We start from the raw sequence: 20,811 nt of genomic DNA, 5'->3' as shown, positions 1-20,811 counted from the left end.
GTGACCTCTTATTTTTAAATAGCGACCCCTAGTTCTAGATTCGCCCACAAGAGCAAACATCCTCCCCAAATCCAGCCTGCCAAGACTTCTCAGGATCTTAAAGGTTTCAGTCAAGTTGCCTCTTGCACATCTAAACTCCAACCTAGTCTGCCCAGCCTTTTCTCACACGTCAACCCGCCAGTTCCTGGTATCAGTCTAGTAAACCATCTGTGAACTGCTTCTAACGCATTGGACAATTGTCAAACCAAGTAGCTCAACGGTTGCAGAACACATTGGGGGTGTGTTGAGGCCGTGGAAAGTGTTGTCACGATACAATGTGAGTCACAAGCCCACGCTTTTGCAGCCTTTTCTCATGGTGCAGGAGACGTGAAGGTCAAGGGGACAAGGCCAAGTTAATGGAGTCCGGTCCTCGAGAGGAACAAAAGCGATTAAGAAACGAATGCGTGATGAATAAAAAAAAATCTTTATTAAAATGTTTCAAACAACAACTGCAATTTTGTAGTTTCAAATATTTGCATTTTCAGATTTGTAGTTACAAAAACTTGATGGTAGCGAGCCGCACCTGACCATTCGCTGACTCTCAAACTCAAGCATATTTACACATCCAGCCTCATAACGAGTGCTTTGTACCATAAATAAATTACATATTGCCCCAAGTTCACTTACATCCACATCCTGTCCACTTATTTTACATAATCTATTTACACGTGTTTGATTAAAGTGGGGATTTGGCTGTAGCGAATTAAACCTGGGGAGCAGCAGGCAGCACAACATCCAACAGTGCAAGCTGTCACTCGAAGATCCAGGGCTGAGAGATATCATCGGTATCTGGAGAGCAGAATGAAAACTGAACACCCCAAAACCAAAATTGACACCATCTGTTTGAAGTGCATCAGTGCTTACATGGCACTCATTTGAAGTTTCTCTCCATGCTAATTCTACCAGAGACATTACCTGGTTTCAGTAGTGTTGCAGACCAAGGTGTTTCAATTGGGTTAAGTGCTCCTGCCCTGGTAACTCTCTGTACCGAGCTCAGGGCCAAAAGTGTCTGCCTGGCTTTGGTTTTCCATTCGGGATGTTGTGGTTGGGAGTCTTGTAACATAGTAAAATTCTTATGCAGACATTCTGTGCCAAGGACTGTACAGCCTTGCTTAAGTGCCCACAAGTGCTTGGTGGGCTGCCATTAACAACCACCCAACCTAGTACTTGGGGAATAGAGTGACATGCTAGGCACCCAATGTATAAAATACAGAAATCAATAATACAATAGGAACTTTCCATTTTTCTATTAGCAGTGCCAACAGGTACAGGGTATACATAATAACCTGAAACACACAACAGCAAATTCAAGTACATTCAACTAACGAATTACATGCTCCACAAAACACAAGTCACTTTGAAAGAAGTCTATTTAATTTTGTACAAGCTTTCAAAACAAGCATAGGCAATTTTTGGAACCAAAAGAATAATTTTATTTTAAAATGAAACGAATTTAAAAAGTAATTTTATTCTGACCTGCCAACGTGCTAACCATGGAAAACTATTCCGCTTTTAAGAGACAGGAGCCCATTGTAACAAGCCAGTTGCCAACAAAGCCCCATGTGAACTGGAAGCGGCTGCGACCTGGTAATAAGCTGTAGACCACAAAGGATCTTTGGCATCTCCCTGTTAGAGAGAGACAATTGAAAGCTTGGGAGGCACAACTCCATAAGCATGGAGCATGGCGAGGAGGTAGGCCTTCAAGAACTACATGCAATGAAAGCGTGCACGCAGTGCCTAGTTCAGTGGCTCATCTGGCACTGCATCATCACTTTAAGGAATGTGGTGTTAGGGCTGGATTTTCCATCTTGGATCATAAGGAGTATGGAATACGAGGGAAAAATGCCAATCTCTGTACGCAGTGCTACTTTCAATTGACCTGACTGGCAATGGTTCTGCCCCAGGATACCACGGAGGGGAGGTCTAAAAGGAGATGGACTTTACAGTTTTAAAATGGTTCTCTCTTTATTTCCAAGCTCAAGAAAGATAATCATCAGTCTTGAATGTGGAAGAATAGACCATGGAAACTCTGAAGGGGAGAGGTTCTGGCCAATTGTCAATGCTTGTGGAACTAGACCCCAACGCAGAAAGAAGCAAAGTTGTGGAGGGCAAAACATTATGTTAAAACAAAAAATGCCCCAAAACTTTGCTACATTCAGAGGGTTCAAACCAGGGAGGCACTGCCCATCAAAAGTGGAATTAATTTGTTTGTACAGAGTAGATGTTATGCACATACAAACACACACACAGTTGTAAAAATCAGATAGATTTGCTATGAACTGGAATCTTTTTCACTATTCCCAAGAAAAGTGACCATCTCCCCATTGCTCTTCTCCACATCTCGCTTCTTTACCGAAAATGTGTACAGGTCATTGGACACCATAGGCACAGCCTCTGGACTGGCATCCTTGGACGTGGCGCCGCGGGGAGGGGGGAGATTAGGTGGCATGATCGGACCATTGAAAGATCGATACACGTCCACCTCCGGGATGGACAACATTCCCGGCTTATTGAAGTAATCGGCATAAATACGGTCCTCGTCGATCACAGCGTAAATGTGTGAGTCATTGTCCTGCCTCCCCTTCACAAACTTCCGCCTCCGAGCCAGCATTCGGCTGTTCACACCAGGATTGTAAATGCTGAGATTAGGCTGATGCTGCTGCCTTTTCCTGTGTGGGATTCAGAGTAAAAGAGCTTAATATTTGAGAAGCCTCCGATCACCTCAGCACGAACGTTAAGAATTGAAAAATACAAGGTGCAACCAATTGGAACTGCACAGAGACTCAAATCTATGCAGTCATCCTTGCAATTGAATGCCCTACCAATATTGGAGGTGACATTTTGAGAAGCGTAGTTACCATTTTGCCTCGGCAGAAATTTGAACACCAAAAAAGAAGGGGGTAGGGTGGGAGGTGGAACTGTCCAAATTCTGGAAACTGACTTTAACCTGTCTCCTTCTGGGTTTCACTGAAACAAGGGCATGTCAGCCAATCCACCCAAAGGAAATGGATTGGCAATTTAAATACATTAATTTGATCTGGTTTAACCTGCTCTCCAGTTTTTACACCAACGGCCTGGTTCGCAGGAAACCTGGCAGCTGAAGGGAGGCAAGGACAGCTTCAGGAAAGGTAGGTGCCTTTTACAGCACTGCTTGTGGACCAGGAGGAGCAGTAGTGGTGCTTCCTCCCAGCTCCCGAGCACTTAGAACAATCAGCCACCCAACACGGCCAGCCCCCACTAAAACAATCCAAAGACCCCACTATGGCCATGGATCACACCCTGAAGGGTCAGATATGCCCTCCTTAGCTATTCCCCACCCCTGGGTCAGAGATCAGTCCTGCAGCCTGCTGCAGAGGGCCTCTTGCTCAATTGGACTCCAAGCCTGCTGACTACTGAACCGGCACACACCACACACCAACAAAACCCCAGGCAGTCTGCAGACCTAGGTTTTTAGCCACTCTCTCAGATCAAGAATTTCATGAACGCTGCTTTAGTGTCAACTGAATTTAGTATTTAATTCTAGAAAATAAAGCACAAAAATCTGAAACATAAAGTTGGCTAGACACCAGAAAGGGTAAACAAAACAAGGTAAGAAAATGTTCCTTGAATCTTTGTGAAATATAATCTTAACAAGGAGACAAAGACGATTAACTAAATATTTTCTGCATCTCACAGTGACTTTGAAAAGACCCCCAAATGCATCAAATATTTCTCTGAACTGTACTAGTAATTTGAATACACAATACTTCTGTCATTCCCCATGCTCTCCCTGCCAAGAGTAGCCTCGGGCAGAAAACAATACGAAAATAAAACGTGGGCAGAACACAATAGAAAGCTGCCACAGGCTTAGACACATTGGAAAAGCTATTGTAATGATAAACCAAAGCTCGCCATCAGTTACAGAGCATGAGAGCCTGCAACAGGGTAAAGGATTAAAGCAACTGCAGTTTGAGGAGTCGGCAGAGAGATTAACGCATCAGTCGTCTCAAACTGAGGGGCCAAAAATGGGGGAGTCATATGTCAAAAATGGGTGGCCCAGTTCAACAGCATCGGTGCCACTACTAACAGCCCGAGTCTTCATGCATCAATTGAGGGCAATTACATTGGAAGAACAGGAGAACAAGGTAAACTGATAGCAACAGATGCCAAATTGAGTGGATTATCCCAACAATCAAGCAGATGGTAGAATTAAATCAACAGTTAAGCTGTGGTGACACATTAAGCACGGAAAAAACCCACAGTGACTAGATATAACATGATTATTAATATTATACTATTTGATCTGTTGCTGAATCACAGGCACTAAGGGCTGGATCTTGCTTGCGGACAGACCGAAGGTGTTCTGCAAAGCGATCGCCCAGTCTGCGTTTGGTCTCACACTTTCCTCTCCCTCCCAGAACCATGATAGGCTCCCCCTTATCACCTCACCAGCCTCCGCATTCAAAGGATCATCCTCCGCCATTTCCACCAACTCCAGCATGATGCCACCACCAAACACAAGTTCCCTTCACCACCGCACCCCCCGCACCCCCATCCCGTTGGCATTCCACAGGGATCGTTCCCTCTGGGACACCCTGGTCCACTCCACCATCACCCCCTACACCTCAAACCCCTCCCACGGCACCTTCCCATGCAACCGCAGAAGGTGCAACACCTGCCCCTTTACTTCCCCCCTCCTCACCATCCAAGGGCCCAAACACTCCTTTCAAGTGAAGCAGCATTTCACTTGCACTTCCCTCAATTTAGTCTACTGTATCCACTGCTCCCAATGCGGTTTTCTCTACATTGGAGAGACCAAACGCAGACTGGGTGACCGCTTTGCAGAATACCTTCGGTCTGTCCGCAAGCATGACCCGGACCTCCCTGTCGCTTGCCATTTCAACACTCCACCCTGCTCTCAAGCCCGCATGTCTGTCCTTGGCCTGTTGCATTGTTCCAGTGAAGCTCAATGCAAACTGGAGGAACAGCACCTCATCTTCCGACTAGGCACTTTACAGCCTTCCGGACTGAATATTGAATTCAACAATTTTAGATCATGAACTCTCTCCTCTATCCCCACCCACTTTTCTATCCCCCCCTTTTCCCCCCAATAATTTATATAGATTTTTCTTTTCCTACCTATTTCCATTATTTTAAAATGTATTTCCATCCATTATTTTATCTCTAGCTTTTAGCCTATTTCGATCTCTTCCCTTCACCCCACCCCCACTAGGGCTATCTGTACCTTGCTTGTCCTGCTTTCTACCCTTAATTAGCACATTCCTTAGATAATATCACCACCTTCAACACCTCTTTGTCCTTTTGTCTGTGACATCTTTTGGTTATCTCCACCTATCACCGACCCTCTATCCAGCTCTACCTGTCCCATCCCCCCTTAAACCAGCTTATGTTTCACCTCTTTTCTATTTTTACTTAGTTCTGTAGAAGAGTCACACGGACTCGAAACATTAACTGTGTCCCTCTCCACAGATGCTGTCAGACCTGCTGAGTTTTTCCAGGTATTTTTATTTTTGTTTTGGATTTCCAGCATCCGCAGTTGTTTGTAATCTTTTTAAATGTACATGTTCCAGTTGTCACCAGAGCTCATCCCCATATAATGCAGTAGGTGGGCAGGCACTGAAATCAGCAGCCCACTCACCTTATGTAACTAAATAATTAAGGGTCAACTGAGCTTGTTAACAAGCCAATTGACCCCAATAATGCGCTTCGCATGCCATAATATGGTTGGTGTGGGCAGGCGGTCAGGAGTGGGTAGCCCGTGTTTTAAAAATGTTTTTAAAAGGGTAGAAACAGAGGGAGGGGTACTATCTTCAGGGGGTGCCCTTTGCACATCGGAGGCAGATAGTTAATGCCCCATTCCTTGCTACCTGCCTGCCCTCCAAAACCCATCACCCCTCCCTGTCACCCCTCCCTCCCTAAGCTGGCCAAACCCTCAACTGCCAAATACCCCGGACTTACCTCACTCCGGGATCCATTGGGCTTTCTTCTTGGGGCTGGTTGCAGTTCCGGCAGTGCCCACTGCAGAGCTCTTGGCGCTGCTTGAGCTGCCGGCCCATCTGAACGGCTGGCAACTCCTGAGGGCGGGACTTGCTCCCCAGTGAGGGGCAGAAGTACCACTGTTTGTCCGCCCACGGCATCTTATGGCTGTGGGGTAGGCTCACACGGAGCAAGGCGCCTTCCAGCCAGCTGGGGGGGGGGGGGGGGGGGGGGGGGGGTGGGGAGTGAGGTGAAGGTGGTAGCTGTCTGCCACCCCCATCCCCCCCCACACCAATAAAATACAATCCTATGTTAGAAATGGTTGTTTTATAAAGACAGGGCGTATCCGCACTACAGAATATTAAGGTGCAGTAATAAGTATTCCATTGTAATCTTTTTAAACATACATGTTCCAATTGTGAGGTCAGTTAGGGAGACATTTCCTTTCAGCAGAGAACTCAATAGAGGTCAGAAGGAAACTAAGGCTTTTCATTAAAAAGCAGGAAATGTTTTATGTATGACAGAATGGCTTCAAGACAGTTTACTGTACACCAGCAGATCTCCCGTGGCATTGCTCATAAGACAGACGATACAACGATTGAAAAGGATTGAAGTTTTACACATTCCGTTATGAAGTTAAAGGCACAAAATCTATTTATGAAGCAAAGACAAAGCCAGACCATTCAGTTAGCATTTGTTCAAGGAGGTTTGCAAATTGTACGCTTTTCATCAGCTTTGTGCTCGGGTTTGGAGCACCCAAGGTTAAGTAAGTTTTAAAAAAAAAATGTTCTTATAGAATCATAGCATGGTCAACGGTCCATTGAACCCGCATTGGTTCTCTGGAAGAGGAACTTAGCTAGTCCTACTCTGCCACCCTTTCCCTGTAGCCATGCAAATTGTCTCCCTCCAGGTGCTTATCTAACTCCCTTATTAAGTCCACCATTTCAGACAGTGCATTCCAGAGTATAACCACCTACTCAGTAAAAACGTTTTCCCTCATGTCACTTTTGACTCTTTTGCCAATCATTCATGATCTCTGCTACTTGACCTTTCTGCCATTGGGATCTCGTTCTCCCTATCTGCTCAGTCCAGACTCTTCATAGTTTGATGCAACTCTAATAAGTGTCTCAACCTTCTCTTCGAGAACAACCTCAGCTTCTCCAATCTATCTATCTATCCACATAACTGAAGTCCCTCACCCCTGGGGCCATTCTCATGAACCTTTTCTGCACTCTGTCTAAAGCCTTCGGAAAGTTTCGTTTATGTATTTAAAAAGTGTGACATCTGGATTTCGTTGACAGCATGTTAACACATTATTGGTGGATCTCCTGTGTTGCAGCTCACAGTGGTGTAGGTTTTATGCTGTTTGATAAGGACATTATCCCATTGTAAAGCACAATGTATTATTCTGGTGCTGAGTTGAAACTACGTCCAAGACAGCAAAGTATAAATGTGGTTAAATGCTGGTTGGAGTCATACCCAGCACAAAGGGATGATGGTTGTGGTTGTAGGAGGTCAATCATCTCAGTTCTAGGACATCACTGCAGGTGTTCCTCAGGGCAGTGTCCTAGGCCCACCCATCTTCAGCTGCTCCATCAATGACCTTCCTTCCATCATAAGGTCAGAGATGGGGATGTTCGCTGATGATTGCACAATGTTCAGCACCATTCACGACTCCTCAGACACTGAAGCAGCCCATGTCCAAATGCAGCAAGACCTGAACAATATCCAGGCTTGGGTTGACAAGTGGCAAGTAACATTCACACCGCACAAGTGCCAGGCAATGACCATCTCCAACAAGAGAGAATCTAACCATCGCCCCTTGACATTCAATGACACTAACATTGCTGAATCTCCCACTATCAACATCCTGGAGGTTACCATTGACCAGAAACTGAACTGGAATAACCGTATAAATACTGTGGTTACAAGAGCAGGTCAGAGGCTAGGAATCATGCTGTGAGTAATTCACCTCCTTATTCCCCAAACCCTGTCCACCATCTACAAGGCACAAGTCAGCAGTGTGATGGAATATTCTCCACTTGCCTGGATGAGTGCAGCTCCAACAACACTCAAGAAGCTTGACATCATCCAGGACAAAGCAGCCCGCTTGATTGACACCACATCCACAAACATTCACTCCCTCCACTACCCGCGCAAGGTGGCAGCAGTGTGTACCATTTACAAGATGCACTACAGCAACTCACTAAGCCTCCTTTGACAACACCTTTCAAAATCATGACTGCCATCATCTAGAAGGACAAGGGCAGCAGATAGATGAGAACACCACTATGTGGAAGTCTCCCTCCAAGCCACTCGCCATCCTGACTTGGAAATATATCGCCGCTCCTTCACTGCCATTGGCTCAAAATCCTGGAACTCCCTCCCTAACCGTGGGTGTAGCTACACCACATGGACTGCATTGGTTCAAGGAGGCAGCTCACCACCACCTTCTCAAGGGCAATTAGGGATGGGTAATAAATGCTGGCCTAGCCAGCAACACCCACATCCTGTGAATGAATAAAAAGACACTAGACAAGGATCAGCTATAACTGTTCTCTGAAATAATGGCATCTTTTCTTTATATGTAGAAAGGCTGGTTCCCATGGCTGGAGTATCCAGAACTATGCTTCACAGTCTCCAGACAACGGGGTCGGCCATTTAGAACTGGGATTAGGAGAAATTACTGTACTCAGACGGTTGTGAATTTTTGGAATTCTCCACCCTGCAGGGTCTGGATGCTCCATCACTGAGCATATTCAAGACAGAGGTCATTAGATTTTTGTGCATTATGGAGTAAAGAGATTTGGGAGCAGGTGGGAAATGGAGTTGAGGTGGAAGATCAGCCATGATCACACTGAATGACAGAGCAGACTCGAGGGGCCGAATGGTCTACTCCAGATCCTAATTCTTATATAAAGGTTTAACTGGTAAAGTCAGTTGAGTTGGTGTCAATTAAGGTACTTTCAATTCTTAGAAGACTCAAAAGCAATATAATGAATGGGAAATGCAAACTTGACATGCACGCCAAGTATTAGTTTTCCTGACAAGCTGTAGAACAGCTGGAGAGAAAGTACAAGGCGAGTTTGAAAAGAGGCAGTTGAAATCTTGATGTTTTGATTATTGGGAGATTTTAGTGTTCAGCTGGACCCTCTGTCAACAATGTCCCCCAGCTGTTTAGAATTCCTGGCAAACCCTTCTGTGGTTGCTGCTGAAAGGAAGCCAAAATACAGAGTCTTCACCATCCACCATATTCAATCTAAATAAATCTGTCTGGGAAACTTTCCAGCTCAGATGGACTGGATTGTTGTTTTTTCTGGAGCTTCTTGTGATCTGGAATGAACCGCTTGAAAGGGTGGTGGAAGCAGTAACTTTCTAAAGGGAACTGGATAAGTTCTTGAAGGCAAAAAAAAAAAACATTTACAGGGCTATGGGGAAGGAGCAGAGGGCACAAGATAGCTCTACCAAAGAGTCGACGTTTGCAGGATACCTTAAGTGACCTCCTTCGGTGTTCTACAATTCTATGATTTGAGTACAATAGCCCCCCACCACCCCCAGATTGTCACTTCTGCACAAGGCACAGGGTTGCCCTAATGACAGTGGTAGTATTCCAGAGCAGGTTTACTGGCTAGAAAGTTGAAATATAATGTTTTTTTTTTAAAAGAGGCTTGTTATCAAAAATCTATAGCTGGATTATAGCAATTTGGTTCATTCGCCTGGATGAACTTTCACTCATTCATCCAAAAGCTTGAGTGCTTATTAAACAGCAATTTGCAAAATATTATTAAATAAATTAAACCTTTAGCAACTGGAAGGCAGATTAACACAAGTCGGGAAACGGAATTGTTCACACAGAGTAAGAGAGAACCGGGCAGTGACAAACTTACAGTTACCCAAGATTATACACAGAGTGATCAAAGGAGCGATTACGTGCAGAGTAATAAGCACCGAATAGCAGTCATACAGATGATAATGGGCACTAGGGAGTGATAATGCAGGCAATAAAAAATCCAAGTGAACAAGTGTAAGAAAGAAAATGATCGAACCAGGGAATCAGAAAGTGGGATGTCTCTGACCAATTTATGGTTATCATCAAAATGAGGTTATGCCCTTGAATTCACTTCAACACAAGTACTTGTACAGGGGCTTTTTAAAACTGTATATATCATACATTTTATGAACCTTTTATGCTCATCTTTTTTCCAGCAGCTGCCAGTGGACCCAAATTTAAGTGCACTTAAACGTATTACAAAATTCTATTAATTTCTAGAATTCTAGGCAAGGCAACGTGTCAAAAAAATAATCTCCCATTCATTGTAGGCCCATTTTTAAAGCTATCAGTTGGGTGAACTGCACGTATGTAAGCATTTCAAAATGCAGCTTTTGGTTTGTAATATTGTAAGGGACGTTTCTCTCTTATAATTAGAAAAGATTCCAGGTTCCCAAGCAGAACTAATAAATACTACAGAACACAGGAAATATCGGACTGGTTTTTGAGATGGTTCTAATCCCAGCCATACCTCAAAGTTTCTCAAACAGAGGAATTGGAAACTTTAGACATATTTTGGACAGCCGAGTATCTGAAGCCATTGAACCCTTGACAGGCAAAAGAGAAAATCCCAAGTTCAAGGTCCAGACATCCACCCAAATTCATCCTGTTTAGTAAGCGAAGTTCAAGAAGCCTCTAATGGTGTGCTCCATGGTGATCGCAGTACTCCAAAGCCAAGAAGTATTTACAGTAGGGAAACAAGCCATTCAGCCCAACAGAGTCCATGCTGCTGTTTATGCTCCACACAAATATCCTCCCAAACCTTCTTAGTCTAACTCCACAAGCATACCCTTCCATCCCTTTCTCCCTCATGTGCTTGATCTTGCCTTTCCTTGAATGCACCAATGTGATTCCCCTCCACTACTCCTTGTGGCAGCGACTTCCACATTCTAACCACTCTCTGGAGAAAGAAGTATCTTCTGAATTCACAATTGAATTTATTAGCGACCAGCCTACACTAGTGGCCCCCAGTTCTGGTTCTATTCCACAAACTGGTCTTGTCCAGCTCAGTTCTCTTGTCAGCCCATCACTGTACAGCATTCAGGCGGTTGCCATGAACTAGGTGCTGATTGTCTCAACCCAATTGAACAAGATACCATCGAGATGAAGGGTCCCTGGGTAGGAGGAGGAGGTGGGGCAAAGGAATAGTATAGAAGGTACATACCGTCGCTTCATGCAGAAGACTATCACAGCAATAATGATGAGCAGGGCGAGACCTCCAGCAACAGCAGCGGCAATAATTATAGTGTCCGTCATATCTGTTTTATTTAAGAAAAAGCAAATGGTATTACTCTTCAACTGGCATATTGGAAGAGTACATTGTTACTAGCCCCATTTCTATGTCATGAGTCTTACAAACTGACAAATTAGGGCTTACCACAGTAAACTATTGCCTAGCTGGCTTCAGAATTGACCAAGAGTAGGTTCTTGGCAGGAGGTGGCCATTCAGCCCCTCAAGCATGTTTTGTCATTCAATGATATCAAGGCTGATCTGTATCTTAACTCCAAGCACCTGCAAAGGCCCAATGCTGTCCAACACTGAAGAACACAGAGCTTCAAAAACAATAGCTCACCTTGCAGGTTGAAATCTAAAAGAAAATAGAACTTAGAGATGATCTCATTACTTGGCAGGGTAGGCTCAAAGGGCTGAATGGCCTACTCCTGCTCCTAATTCTTATGTAACATATTTGGTAGTAACGAATATTCAAAAGGAAGTTTTGAAGATTGAAGGGTTCAACAGCAGTTGGATAATGGGTCATCTGGTTCTGTGATAAAGCCCAAGTGCTTACAGAATATTAAAAGATTTGCTGGAGTTGATCAGAGTGGGAGATTACCCATTATTGGGGCCAGTTGCTATCACAGAAATTGTTGAAAATTTCAATAGTGGCTGCTAACGTTTTCTTCTTGAGTCCTCTGCCCAGAGGTAGGTCCACCCCACAGCACTACGACCTCCATCATGGCCGCAGGTCATGGTTAGGACAAAGGGGCAGGTCCCAGGTGGAATGGGGATCGAGACCCGTTACTGTCGGCAACGCTACGGCGGCCATCCAGCCAGCTAGCCTCCCAAGCAGTCAGTTGCTGTGGCAACGTACACTTTTACATGCATGTTGTAGCCCAGAGCTATGGCTGGTGATGCTAAAGGAACTTTCTTCCCATCGCATGGCTGACCAGGAATCTGTCCTACTCTTACCGCCTGCCATTGGCGTGTGTTGGGAAAATTTACAGGTTGATACTCAACCTGTCACATTACGAACACAGATCCTGGGGTGGGATTGAACACAAAACTTCTGGCCCAGAGGCAGGGATGCTACCCATTGCGCCATAAGCTCTTCCTGGCTGACATCCCAACCTGTGGAAAAGCTATCGAAAATCACTGTACAAGTGATAAATAATAAAGGTCTGTGACCATGACTACAGCTCCAAGGCAAAAGTGGAATTGCTTTTTATTGCATTAAGTTTCAGGCTTTTTATTGCTGTTTGGAATGAAGTTTGGCAATTAAGTTTGTTATCTGTGAAAACCGAAATAAAATTTTAAAAAAAGAAACCCACAAAAACATGTGATGCAGTGCGGCTGCAAGAGGACGTGGCATACCCAATACTAATTCAGGTTTATTATTGAGGGGAAAAATAAAGTCAACAAAAAGTGCATTAATGGGATGAATGGGGCAATTGCTGCAAAATATATTTCAAGGGGAGGTCTGTGGGCACGCCCCTGAATGAACTTTGATTTCTGATGCTATTGAAAGTGCATTTTGCCTTAAATTGAAATGTTGTGTGAGTCCTGCATACATTACAGCAGTAACTACACTTTAAAAAATTCTTCACTGGTTGTAGAACACCCTGGGACCTCATGGGCAGCATCATAGCCTTTACTTTCTCAGCTTTTTCTGCTCCTTTGCTGCGCTTTCACTTTTTGATACAAAATTTCTAAATGTTATGCCCTGCAATTGAAACTTACCCCAATTATGCATCTTTATATGTGCCTTCACCAAAACCTATATTCCATAACCATTACATTAATCTCATTTAAGTTTGGAATCAAAAAGCCTGAGAGAGTTTACATGGTGTTAGAAGCATTGGGCCACACTCACTGACCTGGATCTTCAGAATAAAATGGTGTCTTTTAATTCAGCGCTCAATTCCTCCATTTGGTAGGCAGCTAAACAACTTTGGTGGTGCGTTCGTTTCGTCACAACATTTTACTCTGATCAGCAAATACAAAATGCTTAAAGCTTCTTACAGGTGTTAGTGACTGTGATTTGAACGCTAGTTAGAAATTTGGTTGGGACAACTACTTTTAAAAAACACATGCACATGCTCCTTAGATCCACCTCTGGGACATATCTGTTGTGCCTTGCTGGTAGACCTCTTTGCACCCTGGTTGCACTCCAGGGTGCTGGCAAGTGACTCTTCATTGTTTCATGGGATGTGGGTATCACTGCAACACTGGCATTTGTTGCCATTCTCTGGTTGCCCTTGAACTGAGGGCAATTAAGAGTCACTCAAATTGCTGTGGATCTGGAGCTGCATCAAGGCCAGACCGGGTAAGGATGGCAGGTTTCCCTCCGTTTGGGTCTTTATGACGATCGATGATAGTTGTAGACTCATTCTAGCTTTATATTCCGGAATTATTAATTGAATTTAAATTTCTGCCATGATGGGATTATACCACGGCATTAGGCTTGGCCTCTGGATTACTGGCCCAGTGACAGTACCACTACACTATCATCTCTCTCATATCCCAGAAGTTGACATTCATCAACTACAGTGGTGTATAGTGAAAGGCGTTCAAGTCATTGGCATTATACCTGCAAGGAAGCCCCTCTGTTCTGATGTGAATAACCTGTGGCTCCTGACTTTTTCTGCCATCAGGACATTGCTGATGTGTGGAGGTTTATCAGAATCAATCTGGTTTAAATTTTGCAAAGAAATGTTTCTTTACAGCTTTTGTTCAACCTCATATCTGATCAAATTATTTCACTTAAAGCAAAGCAATACTGTAAGAACAATAATATTATGAATGCCTTTTTGTAGGCTTACTGATTAGGTGAAGTATTCAAGGATAACCAACATGTGGATTTGAAAAAAACATACAAAACACACTGGATTTAATAGAAGTGCTACTGTACAGGGCACAGGTGACACCACATCTGGAGTATTATGTGCAGTATTGGTCTCCTTATTTAAGGAAAGATGTAAATTCGTTAGCAGTTTAGAGAAGGTTTACTAGACTAATACCAGGATTGGATGGGTTGTATTCTGAGGAAAGGTTGGACAGGTTAAGCTTGTATCCACTGGAGTTAAGAGTAAGAGGCGACCTGATCGAAACCTTTAAGATCCTGAGGGGTCTTGTCAGGGTGGAAAGCGGAGAGGATGTTTCCTCTTGTGGGAGAATCTAGAACTAGGGGTCACTGTTTAAAAATAAGGGGTTGCTCATTTAAGACAGATGAGGAGAATTTCTTTCTCTGAGAGTTGAGTGCCTTTGGAACTCTCTTCCTTAAAAGGCAGGGGAAGCTGAACATTTTTAAGGCAGAGCTAGGTAGATTATTGACTAGCAAGGGGCTGAAAGATTATCGGGGATAGGTGGGAGGTTACAATCAGATCAGCCATGATCTTATTGAATGGCAGAGCAGGCTTGCGAGGCTGAGAGGCCTACTCCTCCTCCATGGTTGTATGTACCTTCGAGTCAATTCACTGCTCTTTTTTCTGAATGTTGTAAAGTTACAACCTTACTCTCCATTGACCTACGCAAACAAAGACAGCCACTCTCCGAGCCTCATCAGTGACTGCGTGCTGGGCAGCTCCTTTTGAAGAAATATTTTATTTATTTTGATGCAATGAGGTCAGGTTTGGGGGTCGAATTCAAGAAAGAAAGAAAGACTTGCGTTTATATAGCACTTTTCACGACTACTAAACACCTCAACGTGTTTTACAGTCAATGAAGTACTTGTAAAGTGTAGTCACTGTTAAAATGTAGGAAACGAAAGAACCAATTTGCGCACAGCAAACTCCCTCAGAGTCATGTGATATTGAACAGATAATCTGTTTTTTGCAATGTTGATTGAGGGATAAATATGGCCAGGACATCGGGGATAAATCCCCTGCTTTTCTTCAAAATAGTGTCACAGGATCTTTTGCATACACCTGAGGAGGTAGATTTGTTGTGGGGGGGGGGGGGGGTCTCAGTTTAGCATCTCATCTGATGTGCAATATTCCCTCAATGCTGCACTGAAATATCAGCCCAGTAGTGGGAACTGAGCCCGGGTCCCTGGGACTCAAAGAGGTAAGGCTGCTGCTAAATGAGCCCCAGCTGGCACACAAATTAGGCTGACTGCTTCCTACCTTCATATTCCAACACACGCACTTCAAGCATAAGGTTTAGCTGTCCACTGGAAGACTCGCAGTTGGACACGTTCAGCCAGAATGTGTGGGTCAGAGAGTCGAGCGATTGTGGCAGGCTGTCAGTTTCCCTGAAACCCAACAAGGTGGCATCCTCCCGTTGTTCTATGATGCCAATCACCACATGGCTACGTTCACAGTGGGGAACAGAGTGATTCACAAAAGTAAGCTCAGCCACATGGTCTGGAGGAACGGAGATATTCCACGATGCTGTTAACTTATTTGGCATTCCAGGTCCCCAGTTAGGAGTTAGGAGAAGCACTGGGGAATCGACATCTGGGATGACGTTCATAATATAGTCCTCTGCCGAAAAAAGACAAAGACAAACAAATGAGTTTAAATGGAAAGAGGGTGATTGATGGTGAAATCTGATCATCCCCATTTGTAAAATACACCAACAAGCATTACCATTACTGCAACACTCCTGAAGCAAAATGTCGTCTCAAAACACTTAATAACAAGGGTGGAGAAAGCTGCGGAAATCAAGCAGGAAAGAACAAGAGGAAGTAGACAGGTCTGGAATGGAAGACAGCCCTGGTGAATAAATTCACAATTCAATCGTGGCCAATAAATTCACAATTCAATCGTGGCCAATAAATTCACAATTCAATCGTGGCCAATAAATTCACAATTCAATTGTGGCCAATAAATTCACAATTCAATCGTGGCCAATAAATTCAGAATTCAATCGTGGCCAATAAATTCACAATTCAATTGTGGCCAATTACCTGCCATTTCAAGTGGGTCAATATCGAGGAGCCATCGGTACAAAATCATTATGAGGGTGTTGCCAGGACTGGAAAAATTGCAGCTATGAGGGAAGATTGGATAGGCTGGGGTTGTTCTCCTTCGAACACAGAAGGTTGAGGGGAGATTTGATTGAGATGTACAATATTGTGAGGGGCCTGGATAGAGTCAATGGGAAGGGCCTATTCACTTTAGCAGAGAGGTCAGTGACCAGTGAGCATTGGATTTGAAGCGTTTGGTAGAAAGATTAGAGGGGAAATGAGGAAAATTATTTCAGCCAGAGGGTAGCAGGGCTCTGGAACTCACTGCCTGAAAGGGTAGTAGAGGCAGAAACCCTCAACTCATTTAAAAAGGTGTCTAATATGCACCTCAAGTGCTGTAACTTGCAAGGCTACGGACCAAATGCTGGAAGGGTTGCTCGCTTTTCAGCTGGTGCAGACGTGATGGGCCAAGTGGCCTCTTTCTGTGCCACAAACCTTCTGCAATTCTATGAAGGGCAAAAGACCTAACGAGAAGAGGAGGAGAAATGTTTTCACTAACTTGTCAGGACCTGGAGTGTCCGCCCTGAAAAAGGTGGTGGAAGTTGATTCGGTGAAAAATTTTTTTAAATGAGTTGGACGGGTAGCTGAGGATAAGGAATTTACAGGATTACAGGCGGCGGGGGTGGTGGTGGGGAACTTAGCACGATTGCTCTTTCAAAGAATCAGTTCAAGCACAATGGGCTGAATGGCCTCCTACAGCGTGGCAATTTTCTATGATTTACTCTGGACAATATACTAAAGCTGCTGAATCATTACAGATATCACAATTAGTTGCATGAAATTGCTGCATTAATGTGTAACAGCTGGGACACAGGATTCCCTCATGAATCTGTCTTTCATCCTCCATTAACATTGCAATGTTTTCTCTGAAAAAGAAGAGGGCTTGGGTTGAATGCACAAAGAGAAACAAACCTTTATTTATAGTTTACCCTTATAACTAACAATGCAAATGCACAACCAAGTCCGTTTAGCATAATCCTTTTTACGTCAGGTACTCAAGTTAGTTTGACATCAACCTCAACTTAACACACAAAGCCCAGCTAAACGTACTCATAAATCTGCTAGAGAGAAGTTTTCAAATCCTTTTTGCGTTGGCCCAGATGAGATGGGGTGACTTTGTGTCAGGTTAGAACTAATTTACTTTTTGAGCGCAAAACAGAAAACGCTGGAGAAACTCAACAGGTCTGGCAGTATCTCCGGAGAGAGAAACACAGTTAACGTTTCAAGTCCGTATGACCCTTCTTCAGAAGATGCACCTCCTGATGATGCTACCTTCCAATCGACTCTTCTGGCATCATTTTTCCTTAACCAAGAGTCCCCCCCATTGTGGTTGACAGGGTCCTCAACTGTGTTTGGCCCATCTCCCGCACCTCTGCCCTCACCCTTTCCCCTCCCTCATAGAACCATGATAGGGTCCCCCTTGTCCTCACTTTTCACCTCACCAGCCTCTGCATTCAAAGGATTCAGCCTCTGCCATTTCTGCCAACATGATGCCACCACCAAAAACATCCTCCCCTCACCCCACCCTGTCAGCATTCCATAGGGATCATTCCCTCCATGACACCCTACTCCACTTCTCCATTACCTCCAATTCCTCATCCCCTTCCCACGGCACCTTCCCACCCAAATGCAGAAGGTGCAACGCCTGCCCCTTTACCTCCTCCCTCCTCTCCATCCAAAGCCCCAAACACTCCTTTCAGGTGAAGCAGCATTTCACTTGCACCTCCTTCAATTTGGTTGACTGCATTCGTTGCTCCCAATGCAGTCTCCTCTTCATTGGGGAGAATAAACGCAGACTGGGTGACCGCTTTGCGGAACACCTTTGCTCAGTCCATAAGCATGACCCAGACCTTCCTGTCACTTGCCATTTCAACTCACCACCCTGCTCTCATGTCCACATGTCCGTCCTTGGCCTGCTGCATTGTTCCAGTGAAGCCCAACACAAACTGGAGGAACAGCACCTCATCTTCCAACTAGGCACTATACAGCCTTCCGGACTGAATGTTGAGTTCAACAACTTCAGAACATGAACCTGACCCCCCCCCTTTTTAAAATCCAATTTTTTTTTACCTTTTATATGTTTTAATCTTTTATTGATTGATTTTTATTTATTTATTCATTTAAAATGTTTTATTTATTTTATTTTTTTAATATCCTTTTTCCCTAACCTCCCCATAGCAACAGGACTGTCACTTGTTTCTATGCTTTGCTTTCATGGAGCGCTGACTCTTGTTCTACTCTCTTACCTTTATGCCACTATCAGCACCTTCTTTATGCTTTAACGCTACCATTATATCTCCCTTTGTCTCATGTCAATGACATCTTTGTCAAATCTCCCCTGAGCTCCCAACTATCGCTGACCACCTATGTTGCTCCACCTGCTCCACCCCCTCTTAACCGGTATAAAATCCATCACATTTCTACTTCTCTTTAGCTCTGAAGAAGAGTCATACGGACACGAAACGTTGACTCTGTTTCTCTCTCCACAGATGCTGCCAGACCTGCTGAGTGTTTTTTTTCTCTCCAGCATTTTCTGTTTTTATTCCTAAAAATAGATCATTTGGTCGCTATCTCATCAGGGTTTGTGGGAGCTTGCTGTGCGCAAAATTGGCTGCTGCATTACAACAGCGACTACACTTCAAAAGTTCCTTCACTGACTGCAAAGCACTTTGGGACATCCTGGGACACTATGTAAATGCAAGTCTTTCTTTCTTAAGCAACGTGTTACGAGAAACCTACAGCGGGATTGGTAAAATCCCGAATGAGGAGTGGGGAAAATCGAGGGTTGAGTCCAAGAAGTACAGAACCAATGCCTCAAGAATCTAAAACATGGGGTCAATCTCAGAATAACAGTGGATAAAAATTAAGCATTTTTGAAAAAACTGGTGCAGATATGACGATGGGCTGAATGGCCTCCTTCTGTTCCATGGATTTTCCATGTTTCTATGTTGTTGGTTGTTGGTTCGCAGGTCACCATTTAACACATGGCACTTGCTGCTGGCATTACAATAAGCTACTGATTTATGACAAGTATCGAAATAACTTGGATAAATTTACTGCATTTGCATGTAACACAGCTGGGACACAGGGACCGCTTATTAATCTGCTTTCATCCTCCATCAACATTGCAGTTTTATCTTCGAAACAGTGTTGTAATATAAATGACTCTAGTATGCCTTCTCTATCAAGGGCACTGCAAAAGATTGCTACCAATGGCTCCATTTACAACAACAATGGATACCTATATAGCACCTTTAACACAACAGACCATTCCACATCGCTTCACAGGAGCCTTGTAAAGTACAATTTGACACTGAACCACAAAAAGAGATTTTTTAAAAATTCATTCATGCGATGTGGGCATCGCTGGCTGGGCCAGCACTTACTGCCCATCCCTAATTGCCCTTGAGAAGGTGGTGGTGAGCTGCCTTCTTGAACCACTGCAGTCCATGTGGTGTAGGTAAACCCACAGTGCAGTTAGGGAGGGAGTTCTAGGTTTTTGACCCAGCGGCAGTGAAGGAACAGCGATATAGTTCCAAATCAGGGTAGTGAGTGGCTTGGAGGGGATTGGTCAAAGAGGTAGGTTTTAAGGAGCAACTTAAAGAACGAGGGAATTCCAGAGCTTAGGGACCAGGGCCTAGACATGGCTGCTAACGGTGAGGCGTTTAAAATGCTCAAGAAACCATAATTGGAGGAGCGCAGATATCTCGTTGGGTTGTGGGGCTGGAGGAGATTACAGAGATAGGGAGGGACGAGGTCATGGAGGGAATTGAAAACAAGGGTGAGAAATTTAAAATCAAGGTGTTGCTTGGCCAGGGAGGGAGGGGATGATGGCTGAATGGGACTCGGTGCGAGCGAGGAGTTGGGCAGCAGAGTTTTGGGATGACCTCAGATTTACAGCAGGCAGAACGTGGGAGGTGGGCAAGGAGTTTGTTGCAATAGACAAGTCTAGACAAGCGGGTGAGGGTTTCGGCAGCAGATGAGCTGCGGCAGGGGGGCGAAGTTGGGCTAATATTAGCATATTCCTACAGGAATAGACCCATTGATGCATGTTTTTGATGTGCCAGCCTGAAACCTTTGCACCACAACCCGCAAGAAAGTGTTCAGGTTGGCAGGATAGGGAGCTTCGGCGATTCCTCAGCAACGATAATAAACTCAGCATAAAATTCGTCTGATCAATTCACTTCTAAATAGAATATTTCAATATCCACATCTTTCAAACCAGTGATTGTACTGACATATTAGGGCTGTGTGGAGCCATCTAGCAATCAGAAATGGGATTGAACACCATGGAGCAGAAATTGGTGCCTGCTTTCTGGGTGGAAAAAGGAGTGGGTAAAAAGGAGAGATTTCGATGAGGCTGGGGGGTGGGTGGCGTGGGTGCCTGCAACATCTCGGGTACGATCACCTGCTGCATTGCGGCGCCACCCTATAGGTTAAAGTTGCATCGCAACATAAAAGGGACCTGCTAGATGGCTTTGAGTATGTTAATGAGGGGCCTGTCTAACCAGGTTTTGCTGAAATATGCTGGCACTGCTTCACACAATTGTTTGGTTCCTA

General features: G+C 44.3%; 1 protein-coding gene across 1 annotated transcript in view; it reads right to left on the bottom strand.

Annotated features, from left to right (window-relative positions):
- Positions 1 to 444: 444 nt before the first annotated feature.
- The window catches only part of LOC121275664 (CUB domain-containing protein 1-like), a 76,954-nt gene continuing 56,587 nt past the window's right edge, over positions 445 to 20,811 (bottom strand). Inside the window, exons 7-9 of the mRNA XM_041183179.1 lie at positions 15,407 to 15,766; positions 11,229 to 11,322; positions 445 to 2,708 (exon numbers count right to left, since the gene is read on the bottom strand). Coding sequence (XP_041039113.1) covers positions 2,312 to 2,708; positions 11,229 to 11,322; positions 15,407 to 15,766 — 851 coding nt within the window. The 3' untranslated portion in view covers positions 445 to 2,311. The remainder of the gene's footprint in view (positions 2,709 to 11,228; positions 11,323 to 15,406; positions 15,767 to 20,811) is intronic.

Source organism: Carcharodon carcharias, chromosome 3 (genome assembly GCF_017639515.1).
Source record: "Carcharodon carcharias isolate sCarCar2 chromosome 3, sCarCar2.pri, whole genome shotgun sequence".
Classification (NCBI taxonomy): Eukaryota; Metazoa; Chordata; class Chondrichthyes; order Lamniformes; family Lamnidae; genus Carcharodon; species Carcharodon carcharias.
The sequence above is the reverse complement of the archived record's forward strand: the minus strand, read 5'-3'. Positions and strand labels throughout refer to the sequence as shown.